Source organism: Bos grunniens, chromosome 24 (genome assembly GCF_055505025.1).
Source record: "Bos grunniens cultivar Pamir isolate PY7600 chromosome 24, Bosgru_T2T1.0, whole genome shotgun sequence".
Lineage (NCBI taxonomy): Eukaryota > Metazoa > Chordata > Mammalia > Artiodactyla > Bovidae > Bos > Bos grunniens.
Window position 1 is genome coordinate 41,557,366 of NC_141188.1, and position 16,526 is coordinate 41,573,891.

The 16,526-nt window shown below is 46.2% G+C and overlaps 1 protein-coding gene across 2 annotated transcripts in view; it reads right to left on the reverse strand.

Moving 5' to 3' along the window:
- Positions 1–1,238: 1,238 nt before the first annotated feature.
- The window catches only part of LAMA1 (laminin subunit alpha 1), a 125,340-nt gene continuing 110,052 nt past the window's right edge, over positions 1,239–16,526 (reverse strand). For both annotated transcript variants that reach the window (XM_086372352.1, XM_086372353.1), the window contains exons 51-63: positions 16,003–16,144; positions 13,797–13,911; positions 13,401–13,571; positions 11,985–12,136; positions 10,859–11,044; positions 10,125–10,260; positions 9,096–9,208; positions 7,584–7,773; positions 6,885–7,043; positions 5,887–6,040; positions 4,241–4,374; positions 2,449–2,671; positions 1,239–1,600 (exon numbers count right to left, since the gene is read on the reverse strand). In XM_086372352.1, the coding sequence (XP_086228478.1) occupies positions 1,440–1,600; positions 2,449–2,671; positions 4,241–4,374; positions 5,887–6,040; positions 6,885–7,043; positions 7,584–7,773; positions 9,096–9,208; positions 10,125–10,260; positions 10,859–11,044; positions 11,985–12,136; positions 13,401–13,571; positions 13,797–13,911; positions 16,003–16,144 (2,036 nt within the window). In that variant the 3' untranslated portion in view covers positions 1,239–1,439. The remainder of the gene's footprint in view (positions 1,601–2,448; positions 2,672–4,240; positions 4,375–5,886; positions 6,041–6,884; positions 7,044–7,583; positions 7,774–9,095; positions 9,209–10,124; positions 10,261–10,858; positions 11,045–11,984; positions 12,137–13,400; positions 13,572–13,796; positions 13,912–16,002; positions 16,145–16,526) is intronic.

The window sequence follows — 16,526 nt, forward strand, 5'->3', positions numbered from 1 at the left end:
GTGAAATGCATGGAGAGAGTAACATGGAAACTTACATTACCATATGTAAAATAGATAGCCAATGAGAATTTGCTGTATGGCTCAGGAAACTCAAACAGGGTCTCTGTATCAACCAAGAGGGGTGGGGTGGGGAGGGAGATGGGAGGGAGATTGAAAAGGGAGGGGATTTATGTATACCTATGGCTGATTCATGTTGAGGTTTGACAGAAAACAATGAAGTTCTGTAAAGCAATTATCCTTCAATAAAAAATAAATTAAAAAATATGGTATATACACACGATGGAATATTACTCAGCCTTAAGAAAGGAAGGACACTAACACATACTCCATCATGGATGATCCTACAGGACCTTATGCCATGAAAAATAAGTCAGTCACAAACTGACTGATGCTGAATGATTCCAGTGACTCAAGTCGCCAGACCCATGCACACAGGAAGAAAAATGGTGGATGCCAGGAGCTGGGGAGAGAGGGCAGCTGGGAATTAGTATTTAATAGGTACAGAGCATGTTTTGCAAGACGGAGTGAATCTTGGAACTGGATGGTGGTGATGGTTGTACAACAGTGTGAAGGTACCTCATGCAGAGAACTGTACACTTAAAAATGGTGAAAATAGTAAGGGCTAGCTATCTAGTTATGATGCCACTTCTTTTTTTAATCTTGCAAAATGCTCTGTTAGGTTAGGTCCTCTCAGAACAAAGCTTTGTCTAGACCAGGCTCTGTCTTCCTGTGTTCCCTTTGCTTTTTGACTTGCTGAAGTCTATTTAATGTGCTTATGTGGCAAACAGTTGGCGCCCTCTGCTGGAATAGAACCAATAGTGTTACCTGTTCATTGTAGAAACTGGAGCTTAAATTCTTGATAAAGAAATCAAAGTATTCGTGTTGCTGTTGTTTAGTTGCTAAGTCATGTCCGACTCTTTTTTCAACCCCATCGACTGTAGCCAGCCGGGCTCCTCTGTCCCTGGGATTGCCCAGGCAAGAATAGTGGAGTAGGTTGCCATTCCCTTCTCCAGGGGATCTTCCCGACCCAGAGATCGAACTCTTTTCCTGCATTGGCAGGTGGGTTCTTTACCACTGAGCCACAGGGAAAGCCCATGAAAGTATTCATACACCACTCTAATCTATGATAGTCTATAATGATATTTTTTAAAAGTTTAAAATGCAAAACATGAAGTATTATCAGGCGATCAACAGAACATTTCAAAAGTTTCATTAAAAAAACTTAAAAGAGCCAGTGATTTCAATTTACATTTTAAACTATTTAATAGAGGTATTTGTTGTACACATGGTTTTAGTTAAACATAAACAAAAACGTTCTCTCTGGAAATACTGAACCTGAGTTGGAAATGAAATCTGAACTGTAAAGATTTTAGTTCACAAAATATAAAATAGTCCTCAAAATATAAACGATGGTTCCCAACTGAGGGATTCCCCAAAGTTCAGGACTCAGTCCCAGGACAGGAATGAGGGAAAACTCCTTGCAGGTCAAAAGCTGTGCTGAAGTCGAAGGACTGCACTTGCGGGCCCTTAGTCAGAGTGAGCCTCCGCACACAGCCCCGGAAGGAGGTCCGGCTGCTCAGGCAGTTCTGCTTCACATCAGCTGTTTAGGAAAGAAGAGAAAATAAATCTTGTTGTGTTAAATGATGTGAGAACAGCAGTAGAAACAAAACTAAATGCTTGTGGTTTCTGCATCAAGATTAGAAGAATATTTTTCCACATACGTGGCTTCAGTGATAGCGTAATTTATAGAAAACTATTAATAAGCAATAATTTTAAGGCATAGTTGTGACTTGTCATAAAAGGGATTTTTATCTTATTAACATTTGTATTAATTACTTGGAGAATCTGAAAAGCGATGTGAGAGGGTAAGACACATGCTTGTCCTCTAAAATGATTACCAACCCATAAATTGATTCCCACTTCTGGGCATCATTTAAGATTTCTGTCAGTAAAGTCACCCAGCTTACCATACACCATACCCGATGTTCTCAGTCTTACCTGATGATCAACTTCCGCGTGCATGAATACGAAGTGGCTTCAGTCGTGTCTGACTCTGTGAGACCCCGTGGACTGTAGCCCACCAGGCTCCTCTGTCCATGGGATTCTCCAGGCAAGAATACTGGAGTGGGCTGCCATTTCCTTCTCCAAGGGATTTCCCAACCCAGGGATTGAACCCGTGTCTCATATCTCCTGCATCAGCAGGTAGGTTTTTTTGTTTGTTTTGTTTTTTAACCCTAGTGCCAACTGGGAAGCCCCGATCAACTTATATATGTAGATTATTCTGATTTTTCCAAGAATTCCTAGGCATTTGGAATAGAGCTAAAATGGTAAAGGATTTGTTACCCAAACCATGTATCTTTCTTCACCCCTATTCTTTATCCCCCTGGATAAGACCTCCCCCAGAGGCAGTGCCCCTCGAAAAGTGAGCAGAGTAGACATCACACGCACCAGGATAGCCGCCGACATAAATGGGGTCGCTGGTATCAGCAGAGGTGGACTGGGTGTGCGGACTTTCCGCTCGAACCACGTTCCCGTCGACAGTCAGAACCACGCGATGCTTGCTCTTGTTTGCCTGAAGGGTGTGCCATCTCCCATCGCAGAGCCTACTGGGAGTTTTGGGCTCGTACGTGGCCGTTATCCTCCCAGCACCATTGTTAACGTGAAACAAGAGCTAAACAAACGAGACACAAGCCAATACCTTGGTGAATTCTTCCTTATTCAAGGAACACAGTCCATTCACACGATGTTCTTAGAGTGCATAACATCAGAGCATTCTGCTAAAAGGGAGGGCTACCTATGAAAATGTTGGCTTAAAGTTCAACATTCAGAAAACAAAGATTATGGCATCTATTCCCATCACTTCATGGCAAATAGGTGGGGAAACAGTGGCAGACTTTATTTTTGGGGGCTCCAAAATCACTGCAGATGGTGACCGCAGCCATGAAATTAAAAGATGCTTACTCCTTGGAAGGAAAGTTATGACCAACCTAGACAGCATATTAAAAAGCAAAGACATTACTTTGCCAATAAAGGTCCATCTAGTCAGGACTATGGTTTTTCCAGTAGTCATGTATGGATGTGAGAGTTGGACTATAAAGAAAGCTGAGTGCCAAAGAATTGATGTTTTTAAACTGTGGTGTTGGAGAAAACTCTTGAGAGTCCCGTGGACTGCAAGGAGATCCAACCAGTCCATCCTAAAGGAAATCAGTCCTGAATAGTCATTGGAAGGACTGATGTTGAAGCTGAAATTCCAATACTCTGGCCACCTGATGTGAAGAACTGACTCATTTGAAAAGACCCTGAAACTGGGAAAGACTGAAGGTGGGAGGAGAAGGGGACAATAGAGGATGAGATGGTTGGATGGCATCACCGGCTCAATGGACACGAGTTTGAGTAAATTCTGGGAGTTGGTGATGGACAGGGAGGCCTGGTGTGCTGCAGTCCATGGGGTTGCAAAGAGTCAGATATGACTGAGCAACTGAACTGAACCTATGAAAAACAAACAGTGGTTTTGTAAGACAGTGTCCTAAGGATTCTGATGCTAGCCTATTCCCAAGGCTTCGGAAGGGAAAACGGCCACCTCCATGGGAGCAAGCCTGAGCCACAATCTTTGATGCATCCTCAAATCAGTGTCATATTTTCAGCATGACAGGAGCCCATGGGTCTACTAAGAAAGTTGGTTCACAGCTGTTGCAATAGCACCTGTGAAGGAACATTTACTAACTCCCTCCTGAAAAACCATGGATGCTCTACTACCCCAGGTGGTAGCACAAACAATCTGAGACCTGCAGAAGGAGGGAGGGAAACACTAAGTATCCTATTGTCAACTTCTTGTGCTGTATGTGAAGCTTTGTTATTGTTGCTTAGTCACTTCAGTCGTGTCTGACTCTTAGTGATCCCCTGGACTGTAGCCCACCAGGCTCTTCTGTCCATGGGATTTCCCAGGCAAGAACAGTGGAGTGGGTTGCTGTTTCCTCCTCCAGAAAATCTTCCTGACTCAGGGATTGAACCTGTGTCTCCTGCATTGCAGGCAGATTCTTGACCACTGAGTCACTGGGGAAGTCCTTTTTTAGGATTATCTATTTTTAAATACTAAATGAATCTTTTCTGCATTCCATCAAAGTGCATAATTAGAAATTTGGATCTAGATATTTCTACTGTTTCTCAACTGCTCTCTCTGACACTGGGATGAGATGTGCGGGGGCAGGGAGGGGGAAGGGCATCCAGATTAAGTGTTCACCTTTCCATCTACAATCTCCAGTCCAATGGCATCCACTTTGGCGCTGCTGATCCCCAGGAGGACACCGTTCTCCGATGAGGTACGGAACTCCAGCGTGATGTTCACGTCGGATCGCACTCTGTAGCCTTCTCTGACTGAAACACACAAGGAAGACACTCAGTGATGGGGCCTGCCTGATGCATGAAGGCGTAGGCTCAGAGAGGCCAGGGGCTGGGCTGGCTGGCTGGCTTTGCTGTCGGGCTCCTGATGAGGGTCAGGAGACCTAGCTCCAGCTCCTTCTCTGGATCCAGCTCCACCTCCACCAGCAAGTCTCTTCCACCGCTGAGCCTCGGCTTGCACCTCTGTAGGATGAAGTGATGCCTTTAAAGAAAACACACTACCAGCTGGGCTAAACCTGACTAGAGCTGACATAGGCACATGCTTTTATCCAGAGCCACGTAGGTAAAATCAGAAGGGAATTGATCCATGTAATTGGTTCATTATCCATCCAAAAAATAGAGCACTTTACTTTCCCAGTATCCACTAACCAGTGTGGCATTATTTGCTGAGTGTGTTAAGTGTGTTAGACTCCACACTATGCTTTTTTTTTTTTAAGTGGGGTTTTAATTGAATGAATTTTTCATTCAGGTGATAAAGAAGCTGGGCTAAGTTAGGGGATATTAGCAATAGCAGGCAGTTGTTACCTATGGGGCCCAGGGCTGAAGGAAAAGTGGGAGATGGTGGTGTTACTAGAAGCACAGAGTGCAAGAGAGAAGCCTGCTGGCTTTTCCTCTCCTCCCTCCCAACCTCCACCTTCCACCAGAGCCTCCCTGGAAGCCCCAGGCAAAGGAGCCCAGAAATTAGTTCCCTGTGATAGGAAATAGAACAGGAGCCAGGGGAGCACTGTTTGAGTGCAAACAGGAAGTTAGCCGGCAAGCTGCTGTTGTTTAGTCCCTAAGTCGTGTCAGATTTTTTTCGATTTCATGGACTGTAGCCTGCCAGGCTCCTCTGTCCGTGGGATTCTCCAGGCAAGAATACTGGAATGGGTTGCCATGCCCTCCCCCAGGGGATCTTCCCGACCCAGAGATCAAACCCACATCTCCTGCTTGGCAGGCGGATTCTTTACCATTGAATCACCAGGTTTAGCCGGCCAATTAAGCATCTGAAGTGGGAGAGCATGTAAGATATTTAACAAGGGCTACTTCTAAGCCTTGAGGAATTTCCATCCTAAAGCATTTTAGAGATTTAAATTCCTCTACTTACTACTCATGAATATTTCAACAGTCTAAACAGAGTTAATTTCTTCATCAAAACTGAGTCTCACTTGGCTGGCTGGTCCAGACACTTTATGGTGCTGGTTTGGAATTCAAAGGTCTTTATTAACCTGAACAGTGACAGCTTTTGCCTTATGTAAATCTGGGGCCAGTACAGATGACACCAGGACCACATGTTGCCGTCTGGAGGGTCACCTCTCCTAACGAGAGGAGGCCATCTGGGTACCACGACAGGTGAGCAGGTTTTTACACAAGATGCTGAGAATCCAGAATTCGTGGTCTCACTGCAGCTTGTACAGCGGGTCCTGTCCTATCGGATGATTCCTGGATCCTCATCATCTTAGATTACAGGGCATCCCAGAGATTGCCTGTGAGACAATTGATCGTACATACCGAGGGCTGCATATCCACTGCCTTCAAAGAAAGTTCCTTCCTGGGCCACGGCATAGCACCTGGTCACTGCAAACGCAGACATGGGGATGTCCATGTGCAGCTGCTGGCTGTTCACTGTCACCTCCCCAAGGCAGGCAGGGACGCTGTGGGTGATCTAAGTGAAATGATGCAGGAGTAGGTGATGGTGAGGACATGAGAAGGACAAGCACACACTGTTCCCACTCTTCAACACCACACAGTAAAAGACTGTCTTTTGGTTTTAAAAATCCAGTGGCCACCATACTTCACGTGAAGGTCTAACTTAAAGCTACTATAATAGAGTAAAAAGGGTTTTCTACTGAGTAAATATTGTGGAAATCGAGACTGTGGAGTGGGGTTTCCCTGGGGGTTCAGGGGTAGAGAATCCACGGGCCAGTGAAGGAGACACAGGTTGGATCCTCGGTTGGGAAGATCCCACATGCCATGGAGCAGCTAAGCCCGTGTGTCACACAACTATTGAGCCAGTGCTCTAGAACCGGGGAGCTGCAACTGCTGAAGCCCGTGAGCCCTAGAGCCTGTGCTCCGCAACGGGAGAAGCCACTGCAATGAAGCCCGTGCTCCACAACCAGAGAGCGGCCCCCTCTTGCTGCAACTAGAGAAAAGCCCAGGCGCAGCAACAAAGACCCAGCACGGTCAAAAATGATAAATGAAAAATCAGGAAAAAAGATAAGACCGTGGCGTGTTCTAACCTGCAAATACAAATTTGCTGGACTTTTCCTGAGTTGCACTGGGGCTAAACGCCTGTGGGAAGGGAGTTGTTTGTTCACTAACAGGAAGGCAGGCTGGGCTTCAAGGAGAAGCCCCAACACACAGTCGAGGGATGTGGTTCCAAATGTTTCCATTTTGTGGGCAAGCTCCAGGCCCAAACACGGTAATTTAAACATAAATACATTCCTCCACAAGACAAACAACAACCACAATAAAGGTACAAATGGGCCTACGGAGAAAACGCTGCTTACGTTTCCAGTGTTCCTGGCCCTGTACTCGGAGGGGAGGCCTCCGAGGTACAGCTTTCCTTCCACGTCTAGCGTGGTGGCATCTCCCACCGTGGTCACCACGGGCGATTCCTGGCCGTCGACCGTCATGAAGCCCCTCCTTTTAAAGTACTCTGTCTTGACCTAGACAGATCCGAAGACATGAATCATTTCTAAGGAATCTGAGAAAACAACAGCTGTTTGCAGCATCTGTTCACTGCTGGAGTAATAACCCGAATGGAACCCTCAAGGACGGCTCAGGTGTTCGCACCTCCGGGGTTGAGAGGAGGCTGAGCCTGGAGCAGGTTAGCACAGGACCTGCTGGAGAGTCCCCATCACAGCAACACGGAGGCCAGGACATCAGGTTGGGCCCATTCACACCACCCGTGGGCTTGGTTGACTTCTCATCAAACCAAGAACATACCTGGTGAGTGAACATTTTGTTCATTCTACCAATGTTTGCTGAGTGCCTACTAAGTTTCAGGCACTGAGTGATCCCTTGAGGGTATTTCAGGAAGCAGAAAAGGTTGTGCCCCTCAGAAGCCTACATTCTATGGGGCAGACATCAGACACAGAGCAAGCTGGAAATCAAAGGGGTTGATCCCACTACTGTGAAACGGAGTGCACACGAGGGGCCGTGGAACAGAGCTTGGCACGAGTGACCCCACCTTCCCGAGAGCCTACCGTGTGCCACTGGCCGTCGCTGAGCAGCGCAGGGTGTGAGACCTTGGTCCTGCCCTTCCCAAGGTCGAAGGTGAAGTGCAGGCGGCCCGCGTGCAGCTGGAGCGCGGCGTGGTCCACCTGGTTCTGGTGAGCCATGTAGAACACCAGGCCACTGGAGGCGAACGTGCGGATGCGCAGCTGAACTGAGAGCCTGGAGGGAGGCGAGGGCTCTCAGGAAGGAGCATGCTCTCACTCTTTAATTGTTCAAATTCACTCTTTAATTTCAATTAAATTTCTTCAATTAAATTAATTTCAATTAAAGTCACTCTTTAAATTCAAAGACCCCGGTAAGTGTTTCAACATCTGTTTTGAACATCTCAGGTTATCCATCCCTTCATTGATCTATCCATTCATTCACTCGTGGTAACTGCCTACCTCCATCTGCCAGGAATCTTCCTAGGAGCAGAGGATCAAGCAGTGAACAAAGGAGGGTCCCTTTCTCCCCAAAACTAACACCAGAAATATACCACAGAGTTAAAACTGAGTCACGTGGAGGCCAATGGGGAAGGGGGCTAATGAGCTGTGGCAAAAAATGGTGATGATGGTGAGAAAGCCAGAGGGCTCAGAGGTCTTGATGGGGGTGAGCAGCTGCTGGAGAGAGAAGTAAGGAGGAGAGAGAGGTGGTTAGCAGGATGCTTAAAGCGAGATTGTGCAGGTGGGGTGGGTACTTAGGAAGTGCTCAGCAGTGTGACCACGGGGAGAAGGCAGCCAGGGAGGAACGAGGGAAAGACCTCTGACAGATCGGAGCCAGAGGACCTCAAAGATCAGGGGCTGGGCAGCTGCCAAGCTCATGGGGACTGAAGGCAGGAGACAAGGGGCAGTGACCCCAGATGGCGGCGACAGAGGGGTAGAGCACTGCAGAGCCGAGGGTGTGGACTGCGGGGCTGAGACCCACAGGAGGACAGGGAGGCGTGCAGGTCCTGAGGACCCTTGGCCACGAGCTCTCTGGCATGTGAGCTGGCTTCCCCAGCTGGAGAAGGCTGCCTGGGACAGCCAGGTGTGAAGGGCAGAGGGAACGTGCAGGCTGGCGTGCGTGTGGCTCCAGGAATTTGGGGTCATGATGATAGAGCTGGGGGGGGGGCTTTTCTGCAGATTAGTGAATGCTTCTTGTAGAACGGGGTTCAGCGTCCAGAAGACAGCTTCAGGGGACTTGGGATTCCAGAAGGAAGAGGGGTTTAGGTAGCCAGGGCTCTCCTCTACACCGCCAGAGAGGCAGCCACCCACCATCATCAAGATGGCGTCCAGACAAACCACGGAACCCGGCCGAGCCACGCTGGCGCATCTGAGCCGCATAGGAGTTGCGTTCCTATTTGCCTCTCACTGCCACCACGTGGTGGCAAGCTGAACGCACCGAAGTGTTCACTTCTCATGAAACACGAGAAGCTTCTTCCGGAAAAGACTCACTGCTGAAGAATATGCCCTGGATTCTTCTAGCAATGAGACATCTCGTGAGGACATTAGAGCATCACCTACCTCTTTCGGACAGCCAGCTGGTTAAAGGGCAGCACCAAGTGGCTGCCTTCTGCGAGGCCAAACTGGTGGGCATTGGGGATGTATTCTGGGGCCCTTTCCGTGGCGCACAGTTCCTGTAAGAGATGCATATGGCTCACAGCCATGCAAGGCTAGGCCCACCACCCCCGCCCTTCCCCACACCCTGCAACACAAACATGTCCTTCCATGAAGGAAACATCTCAGAAGCAAGGGTGTCAGAGCACCAGCAACACAAACACACCAGCAACACAAACACACCAGCACAGCCTTTACCTTCTTGGCTATTTGTTCCACACCCCTCTGTCTCTCTGAGAAGGCAACTAGAGCCTCTGTTTTTTACCTCAGTCCCACTCAAGTTCACCATATTCCCATGAATTTTCATCAGGTCCAAGGGGCAAAGGCCTTGCTTGTGCCTGCAACCACTCCCCCTCAAAAAAAAAAAAAAACCTGCTCTGGGGAAGGCAGCTGCAGGAACAGCTGGCACATGGGCAGCAGGGGACTGTACGTGCCCACAGGGGACAGGCCAAGGTGGTTCCTCCTCGACAGGAGCGAGGTGTAGCCAGGAGGAGCCGGGCTGGAGGGCAGGTGCCCTGGGTCCAGGCCGAGCAAGGCCGTAGACTCAGTTTCCCAGGTCAGTGGATGGAGGCTACCAATACCACCACCCTGAACTCAGAGATGGGCCTTGCTCTACACAACTGAGCCATGTGCATCATCACAGCATGAGCTCTCAACCAAGGAAGCAGAGAAATCATCAAACAGAAAAGTGAAAGCTAACAAGGGCTTCCCTGGTGGCTCAGATGGTAAAGAGTCTGCCTGCAATTCAGGAGACACAAGTTTGATACCTGGGTAGGTAAGATCCCTCGGAGAAAGGAACTGCAACCCACCCACTCCAGTATTCTTGCCTGGAGAATCCCATGGATAGAGAAGCCTGGCAGGCTACAGTCCATGGGGGTCACAAAGAGTCAGACACGACTAATACTGAACTGCATAATTAAAGAAGGGCCTTCTCACTGGACTTGGTAGAGGCTGGGGCTCTGGCGGGCGCTCTCCGTCCTCGCGGTAGACGGCTAGTTTCGGCCTCCCTGAGAGTGAGCAGGAGTCCAGGTCTGCATGTTCATAGTCAGCGGCACTCGTGAAATCCAGAAGTCTAGATACAAACAAAGCGTTTCAGAATCAGTGGTGATAATACAAGCCAACACACGCACCAAGGTCACAGGATTACTGAACACTTAAAATCCATTAAAAAATACGAATACAATACTCTTAAAAGTAACCGAATCGACCATCTCCCACAATGACTGGAAACCCATATGCATGCTCAGTCTATTCAGTCGTGTCCGACTCTGTGACCCCATGGACTGTAGTCCATAGAATTCTCCAGGCAAGGATATTGGAGTGGGTGGCTATGCCCTCCCTTAGGGGACCTTCCTGACCCAGGGATAGCACCCACTCTCTTAAGTCTCCTGCACTGGCAGGAAGGTTCTTTACCACAGCACCACCTGTGGAACTCATGTCTAGCGGTTCTCTTCTTTCTCATGCATGATGACAGACTGTCCACCATTCTAGTTCAATAAAGGCCATCTGGGGGGACTTTCATGATAAAACACGGGATCCACTTATCATTTGGGAACCTGCAGAATTTGAGGCCAGCTCCAATGACAAAATTAGACTGTAGATTAGTGTCGGTACTGGGCATTGAAAGATCGGGACGGGCACAGTCAGGCTGAGAGTGCAGTCATACTTACTCCATGTTAAAGACCAGGTTTCGGATACAGCCGTGGAACGAGCTTCTCATCTTGAGCATGGGTGTCCCCTCACCCTCTGGAATGCCCCCGACGTACAGGCTGGACACATTTATAGTCCTGCTTTCTGCTGACGGGCCCAACTTCATTTCCACAGGAGTTGTCTCATCCACTTGAACAGTAACAACTCTAAAGGAGAATATAAAGGTTTTTAAATACAATGAAACATCACTGTCCATTTTATTCCAGCAAGTTCTTACTAATAAAAGTTTTCCCTGAAAGAAATTTTTTAACATGAAATTTAACATGTGTGAATAAAAAAAAGGCAACTCTTGAACATGAAAAGAGACAGCTGAACATTTTCCCAAAATGAATGTAATGGTGATTAAACATTATTCAGTTCGAGTGCTTTTTGGAGTGTATCCTCTACTTCTTTATCTGTGACAAAATGTCCAGTGTGTTTTTAAAACATTTGGTCCATAGTTTTTGAGAGAGATTAATACAGAAATGTTACTCTAACACTACTTACTACTATTTACATTTTACTGTTTGCATTGTTGCTATTTACTATTATACCATTCACTATTAAAATTTGCTTCCTGGGTGGCTCAGCGGTAAAAAATCCGCCTGGCATACAGGAGAGGCAGGTTCAAGCCCTGGGTCAGGAAGATCCCCTGAAGGAGGAAATGGCAACCCACTCCAATATTCTTGCTTGGAAAGTCCCAGGGACAGAGGAGCCTCGCAGGCTACAGACTGTGGGTTCAGTCGCAAAGGGTTAGACACAACTGAGCACACTACAGTTATTTACCATTTTCCCACTCACTATGAGAATTCATTAACACTGTAATGAATGGTAGTTGACACAGAATTTTTCCAACTAAAGACAATTTATCCTGGGCCCCACAAAAGGGCGGGGTTAAGGTTGTTCAATTATGAAAAATCTGCAAATGTCTTATTATAAAGCAAATGAAATTGATTTCCAAGGAGGTCTTCCAGCAAGCTCCTAGAATTATTTTGGAACTTTAAAAACTGAATGCTAATGACATCATACTAATTATCCCAATCATTTCACTGCAAAGAGCCCCATACAGGCATCCTACTGGGGAGCTTTGTAAGGTCAGGCAAATACCTTCCGCTCCTTATCATGGAGATGGAATGCTCTTGACCGTCACCGTAGGTGCCCGTGGGAGCGTGCAGGAGAGCTCTTCTCAGGCTGGTTCCGTCCCCAGGGTTAACATGCACTTCAACGTGGCCTTCAATTAGCATGATGGACCAGAAGGGCTAGGAAGGAGACACAGATAATTCCCATAGAAAAGACATTACTATAGGATTTAAAGAATTATCATCTGATGAAGCCCATGTGGCTGTATTAGTGCCAAGGAAGCAGCTCCTTAAAAACACCACCATGTGACACAACTGCTTTCTACTTCATATGCTACTTTCTAATCTCTGCTCACTTAATTTATTTTCTGCATTAGGCTGTTATCACTAACCACATCAAAGATTTCCATTTCTACACAGTCTTCACACTTCCTTATTGCTACGTTATGTGCTACCAAATAGTCACGTCGTAAGTCACTGATCTATTTCTCTCTTTCCCCAGGTTTACTGAGACATGATTGACATATACCGCTGTATTAGCCTTAGGTATACAACACAACCATTGGATATTTGAACATATCACAAAATGATCACCACAACAAGCTTAGTTAACATCGATCACCTCATATAGTTGCAAAATCTTTTCTTATGGGGAGAGCTTTTAAGATCCACTCTCTTAGCAACTTTCAAATGCAATATGGTGTGGTGACTATAGTCACCGCGCTGTACATTGCCCCCGATCTTCTTACAGCTGCACATTTGCGCCTTTTGGCCCTCTCCACCCAATTCCCTCCTGCCCTTACAAACTCTGCTGACCACCAGTCTGTTCTGTTTCTATGAGTTTTTTTTTTTTTTAAGTTTCCCCATATAAGTGAGATCATACAGTACTTGTCTTTCTCCATTTACCTTACTTCACTTAACATAATGTCCTCGAGGTTCATACGTGTTCATTCATAGGATTTCCTCCTATTTTATGGCTGAATAAAATTTCACTGAATAAACACACAGACACACACACACACACAGTATCCATAAAATATCTTGCACAGTAGAGAGCCATACTTTAAACTGTAGCTCTGTGACTTCTCTTTCATTAATACAATACCTTAGCATTCTCGGAGTCTCTTCGAATTACGTAATATATAAAGTCTGAGGAGAGGAAAGGATAAATATCACCTAATTTATTATGATCCGAGGTAGACACTAAGTGTCTTTCTTCTCAGTGGCTGGACAAGGAAGATGGACTTTGCAACACAAAGACACCACTGATTCATGAAGGAAAACACATTCAGTAATGAACACGTTTTCTTAGTAAAAATGTGCCCCCATAAACAACCAGGCACACGGCTAGAATACACGTTAGGACTAAGTCATCTTCCATCCAGTGTTTCCTGAAGTCATTTCCTCCCTGAGCTCCTGGCTTGACAGCCTCTGGGTCACTCACCCCATGTGCCTGCCGATCACCTGGCTTCTCACTGCTCTGGCTCAGGGCAGCCAGGACGATGCCACTGCTGCTCCTGGTGGCAAATGTTGCCAACAACTCCGTGTCTGGTGACAGAGACTTGGGGGGCAATTCAACATAGCCACCTCTCAAGAAGCTGACGCTTCGGACAGGCTGGTCAGAGAGGAGAGAAGAAAGCCCATCAGGTCCACCGTGTGTGGAACCTCCCCCACCCAACCATCACCCAGAGGCTGCTGCTGTTTACCCCACCCCCCTCTTTTCTATTAAATCCCCTGGTTTAGATCCTGTTGCCTTATGACGTTAGTAAATCAATAGGCAGTTGATTTACTCGTCCTAATATGATTACACTTGTCTCAATATTCATAAAACACTCCCCACCTCTAGTATACAGCCTTTCCTCACGCCATAGGAATTTCTGAGTAAATCAAAGGTTGATCTGGATATTTCCAGGTTTTTGATGCAGCCCACGTAGCTTTTGCTGGAGACACCTTTCCTGTAGGGAAGGACAGGACAGCAGCAGCAACAAAGTTTGGATCTTATAACTCCAGGTTTGAAAGAAGAAATAAAAACAAGGAAGATCTCCTTTCAGGTGTCATGGTCTCCCTGTAAAAAGGTTACTGACCGTGAGATGGTGAGAATTCAGGTCAAACATGTGCTCGCCTTAGGACTAAAGAGAAGGATCAAATTTAGTGAGCACAACTATCCAGATGGCCACAAAGAAGGCCGAGCACCAAAGAATTGATGCTTTCAAACTGTGATGCTGGAGAAGACTCTTGAGAGTCCACTGGACACAAGAAGATCAAACCAGTCAATCCTAAAGGGAATCAACCCTGAATATTCATTGGAAGGACTGATGCTGAAGCTGAAGCTCCCTGTCTTTGGCCACCTGATGCCAAGAGCTGACTCACTGGAAAAGACCCTGATGCTGGGAAAGATTGAGGGCAAGAGAAGGGGGCGACAGAGGATGAGATGGTTGGATGGCATCACTGCCTCCATGGACATGAGTTTGAGCAAACTCCAGAGATAATGAAGGACAGGGAAGCCTGGAGGGCTGCAGGTCATGGGGTCATAAAGAGTCAGTCAGAACTGAGCAACTGAACAACAACCACCTAGGTGGCTACCTAGACAAACCCTGCTTAATATTTTTAAGGGAAACTATTACAGTCATTACCATTTGGACGTACTCACCAAAACAGGGGCCAGTTATAAGAAAGGCAGTGCATTGTCGTAAGGAAGTTATGGCACTTAGTTTACAGTTCAGTCTCTGGGAGCTCGGCTGCCTTGACTGCCAGCTGTGGATGCATTCTTTTTTTTTAATGGTGTGAAAGAAACGTCTCGCTTAATTTGTTCCCAGTTCAAAATTACAAAACTGAGAACGGCAAACTACAGAAAGTTTATGTGAATTATTAAAGTCGCAAAGCTAAACAAGAATCAGAATCAGTGCACCTCTCCTCTGCTATCTTTAATCCAACTTGCTGATGCTGGTCTTTCAGCTTTCACATACATTATTCACTCTAATCACACAAAAGGGGAATCCAGATAAGTGTGTAGAAAGCACGATCTTTTTTTTTTTTTTTGGTCTCCAAAGAGATTTTTCTAGTAGAAAGTCTGGACAGGAGAATGATGCGTGATGGAAAGTAAGGCCTCCAAATATTGCACAGTTACCATTTTTAGATGTTCTACAGGCAGTAGAACATCATAAATTTTACTACAAAAGGCTTTCTTTACTTCTCAAGTATATGGCATACTTGGAAATAAATCCTGAATGTTCACTGGAAGGACTGATGCTGAAGCTGAAGCTCCAATTCTTGGGCCATTTGATGTGAAGAGCTGACTCTCTGGAAAAGACCCTGATGCTGGGAAAGATTGAGGGCAACAGGAGAAGAGGGTGGCAGAAGATGAGATGGTTAAATAGCATCACCGATTCAGTGGACATGAATCTGAGCAAAATCCAGGAGATAGTGAAGGACAGAAAGGCCTGGCATGCTGCAGTCCAAGGGGTTGCAAAGAGTTGGACACAACTTGGAGACTAAATGACAACAACAAATATGGCATACTAATCAAAACAGAGTGCTATGGGCTCAGTTGTGTTCTCTACCTCCTCTCAAAAAAGATTTTGACTTTCTAATGTTCTACTTTGACGTAGTATTCATAAGGTACTGAATGTAACCATACTTGGAAATAGGTCTTTGTGGTTGTAATCAAGTTAGGATGAGGTCATTAGGATAGGTTCTAATCCAGTATGAGTGGTGTCCTTATAAAAAGGGGAAATTTGGTCAGAGAGAGACACAGAGGGAAAACAATGTGTCCACAAAGACGAAGAATGCCACCTACAAGCTGAGGAATGCCCGAAGCTACCAGAAGCCCAGAGACAGCATGGAACAGATTCTTTCTCATGATCCTCAGAAGGAAGCAGCTCTATGGACACTTGATATCAGAACCGCAGGCTCCAGATACTGTACGAGACATTTCTTATACATTTGTTAATCACTTCTGTTGTTTAAGCTGGCCGGTTTGTGGGATTTTGTTATGGAAACGAAAACAGTAATTAGGGACATGACACTTCTGCAGTGTGGTATCATACCTCACTACCCTCGACCTCGGTAATCCACCCACATAAATTGGATCCTTATCCAGACGATTGAGGTCAGAAGATGCCCCTGGAGTCTCCCCTTGCTTGGTTTCTTTGTAGGTGGTGTTATAAGCATCAATAACTGCCAGGAGCCCTATAGGAGATCAAGGGGATAAGAACATCATTTTCTACAGTAAAACAAAACACAGACATCTCACAAAGTTCATTAACAAAGACATATTCTTTTCCATCCTGCAAATTTGACCAAGGAATGTTCTTGACTGTTAAAGGGCAAATGAAAACCCTCTTTACAAAAGTCAATAAATCCAGAATGCACATGCTAAATGGCACCAGAATGTGTGAAAGAAAATGGAATCAATTTGACCCTTGATTCCAATTTAGCCTTTAATGTTAAATAATGCATTTGCAAAAGTGAAAGTCGCTCATTCGTGTCCGACTCTTTGCAACCCCATGGACTATACATATACAGTCAATGGAATTCTCCAGGGCCGAATACTGGAGTGGATAGCCTTTCC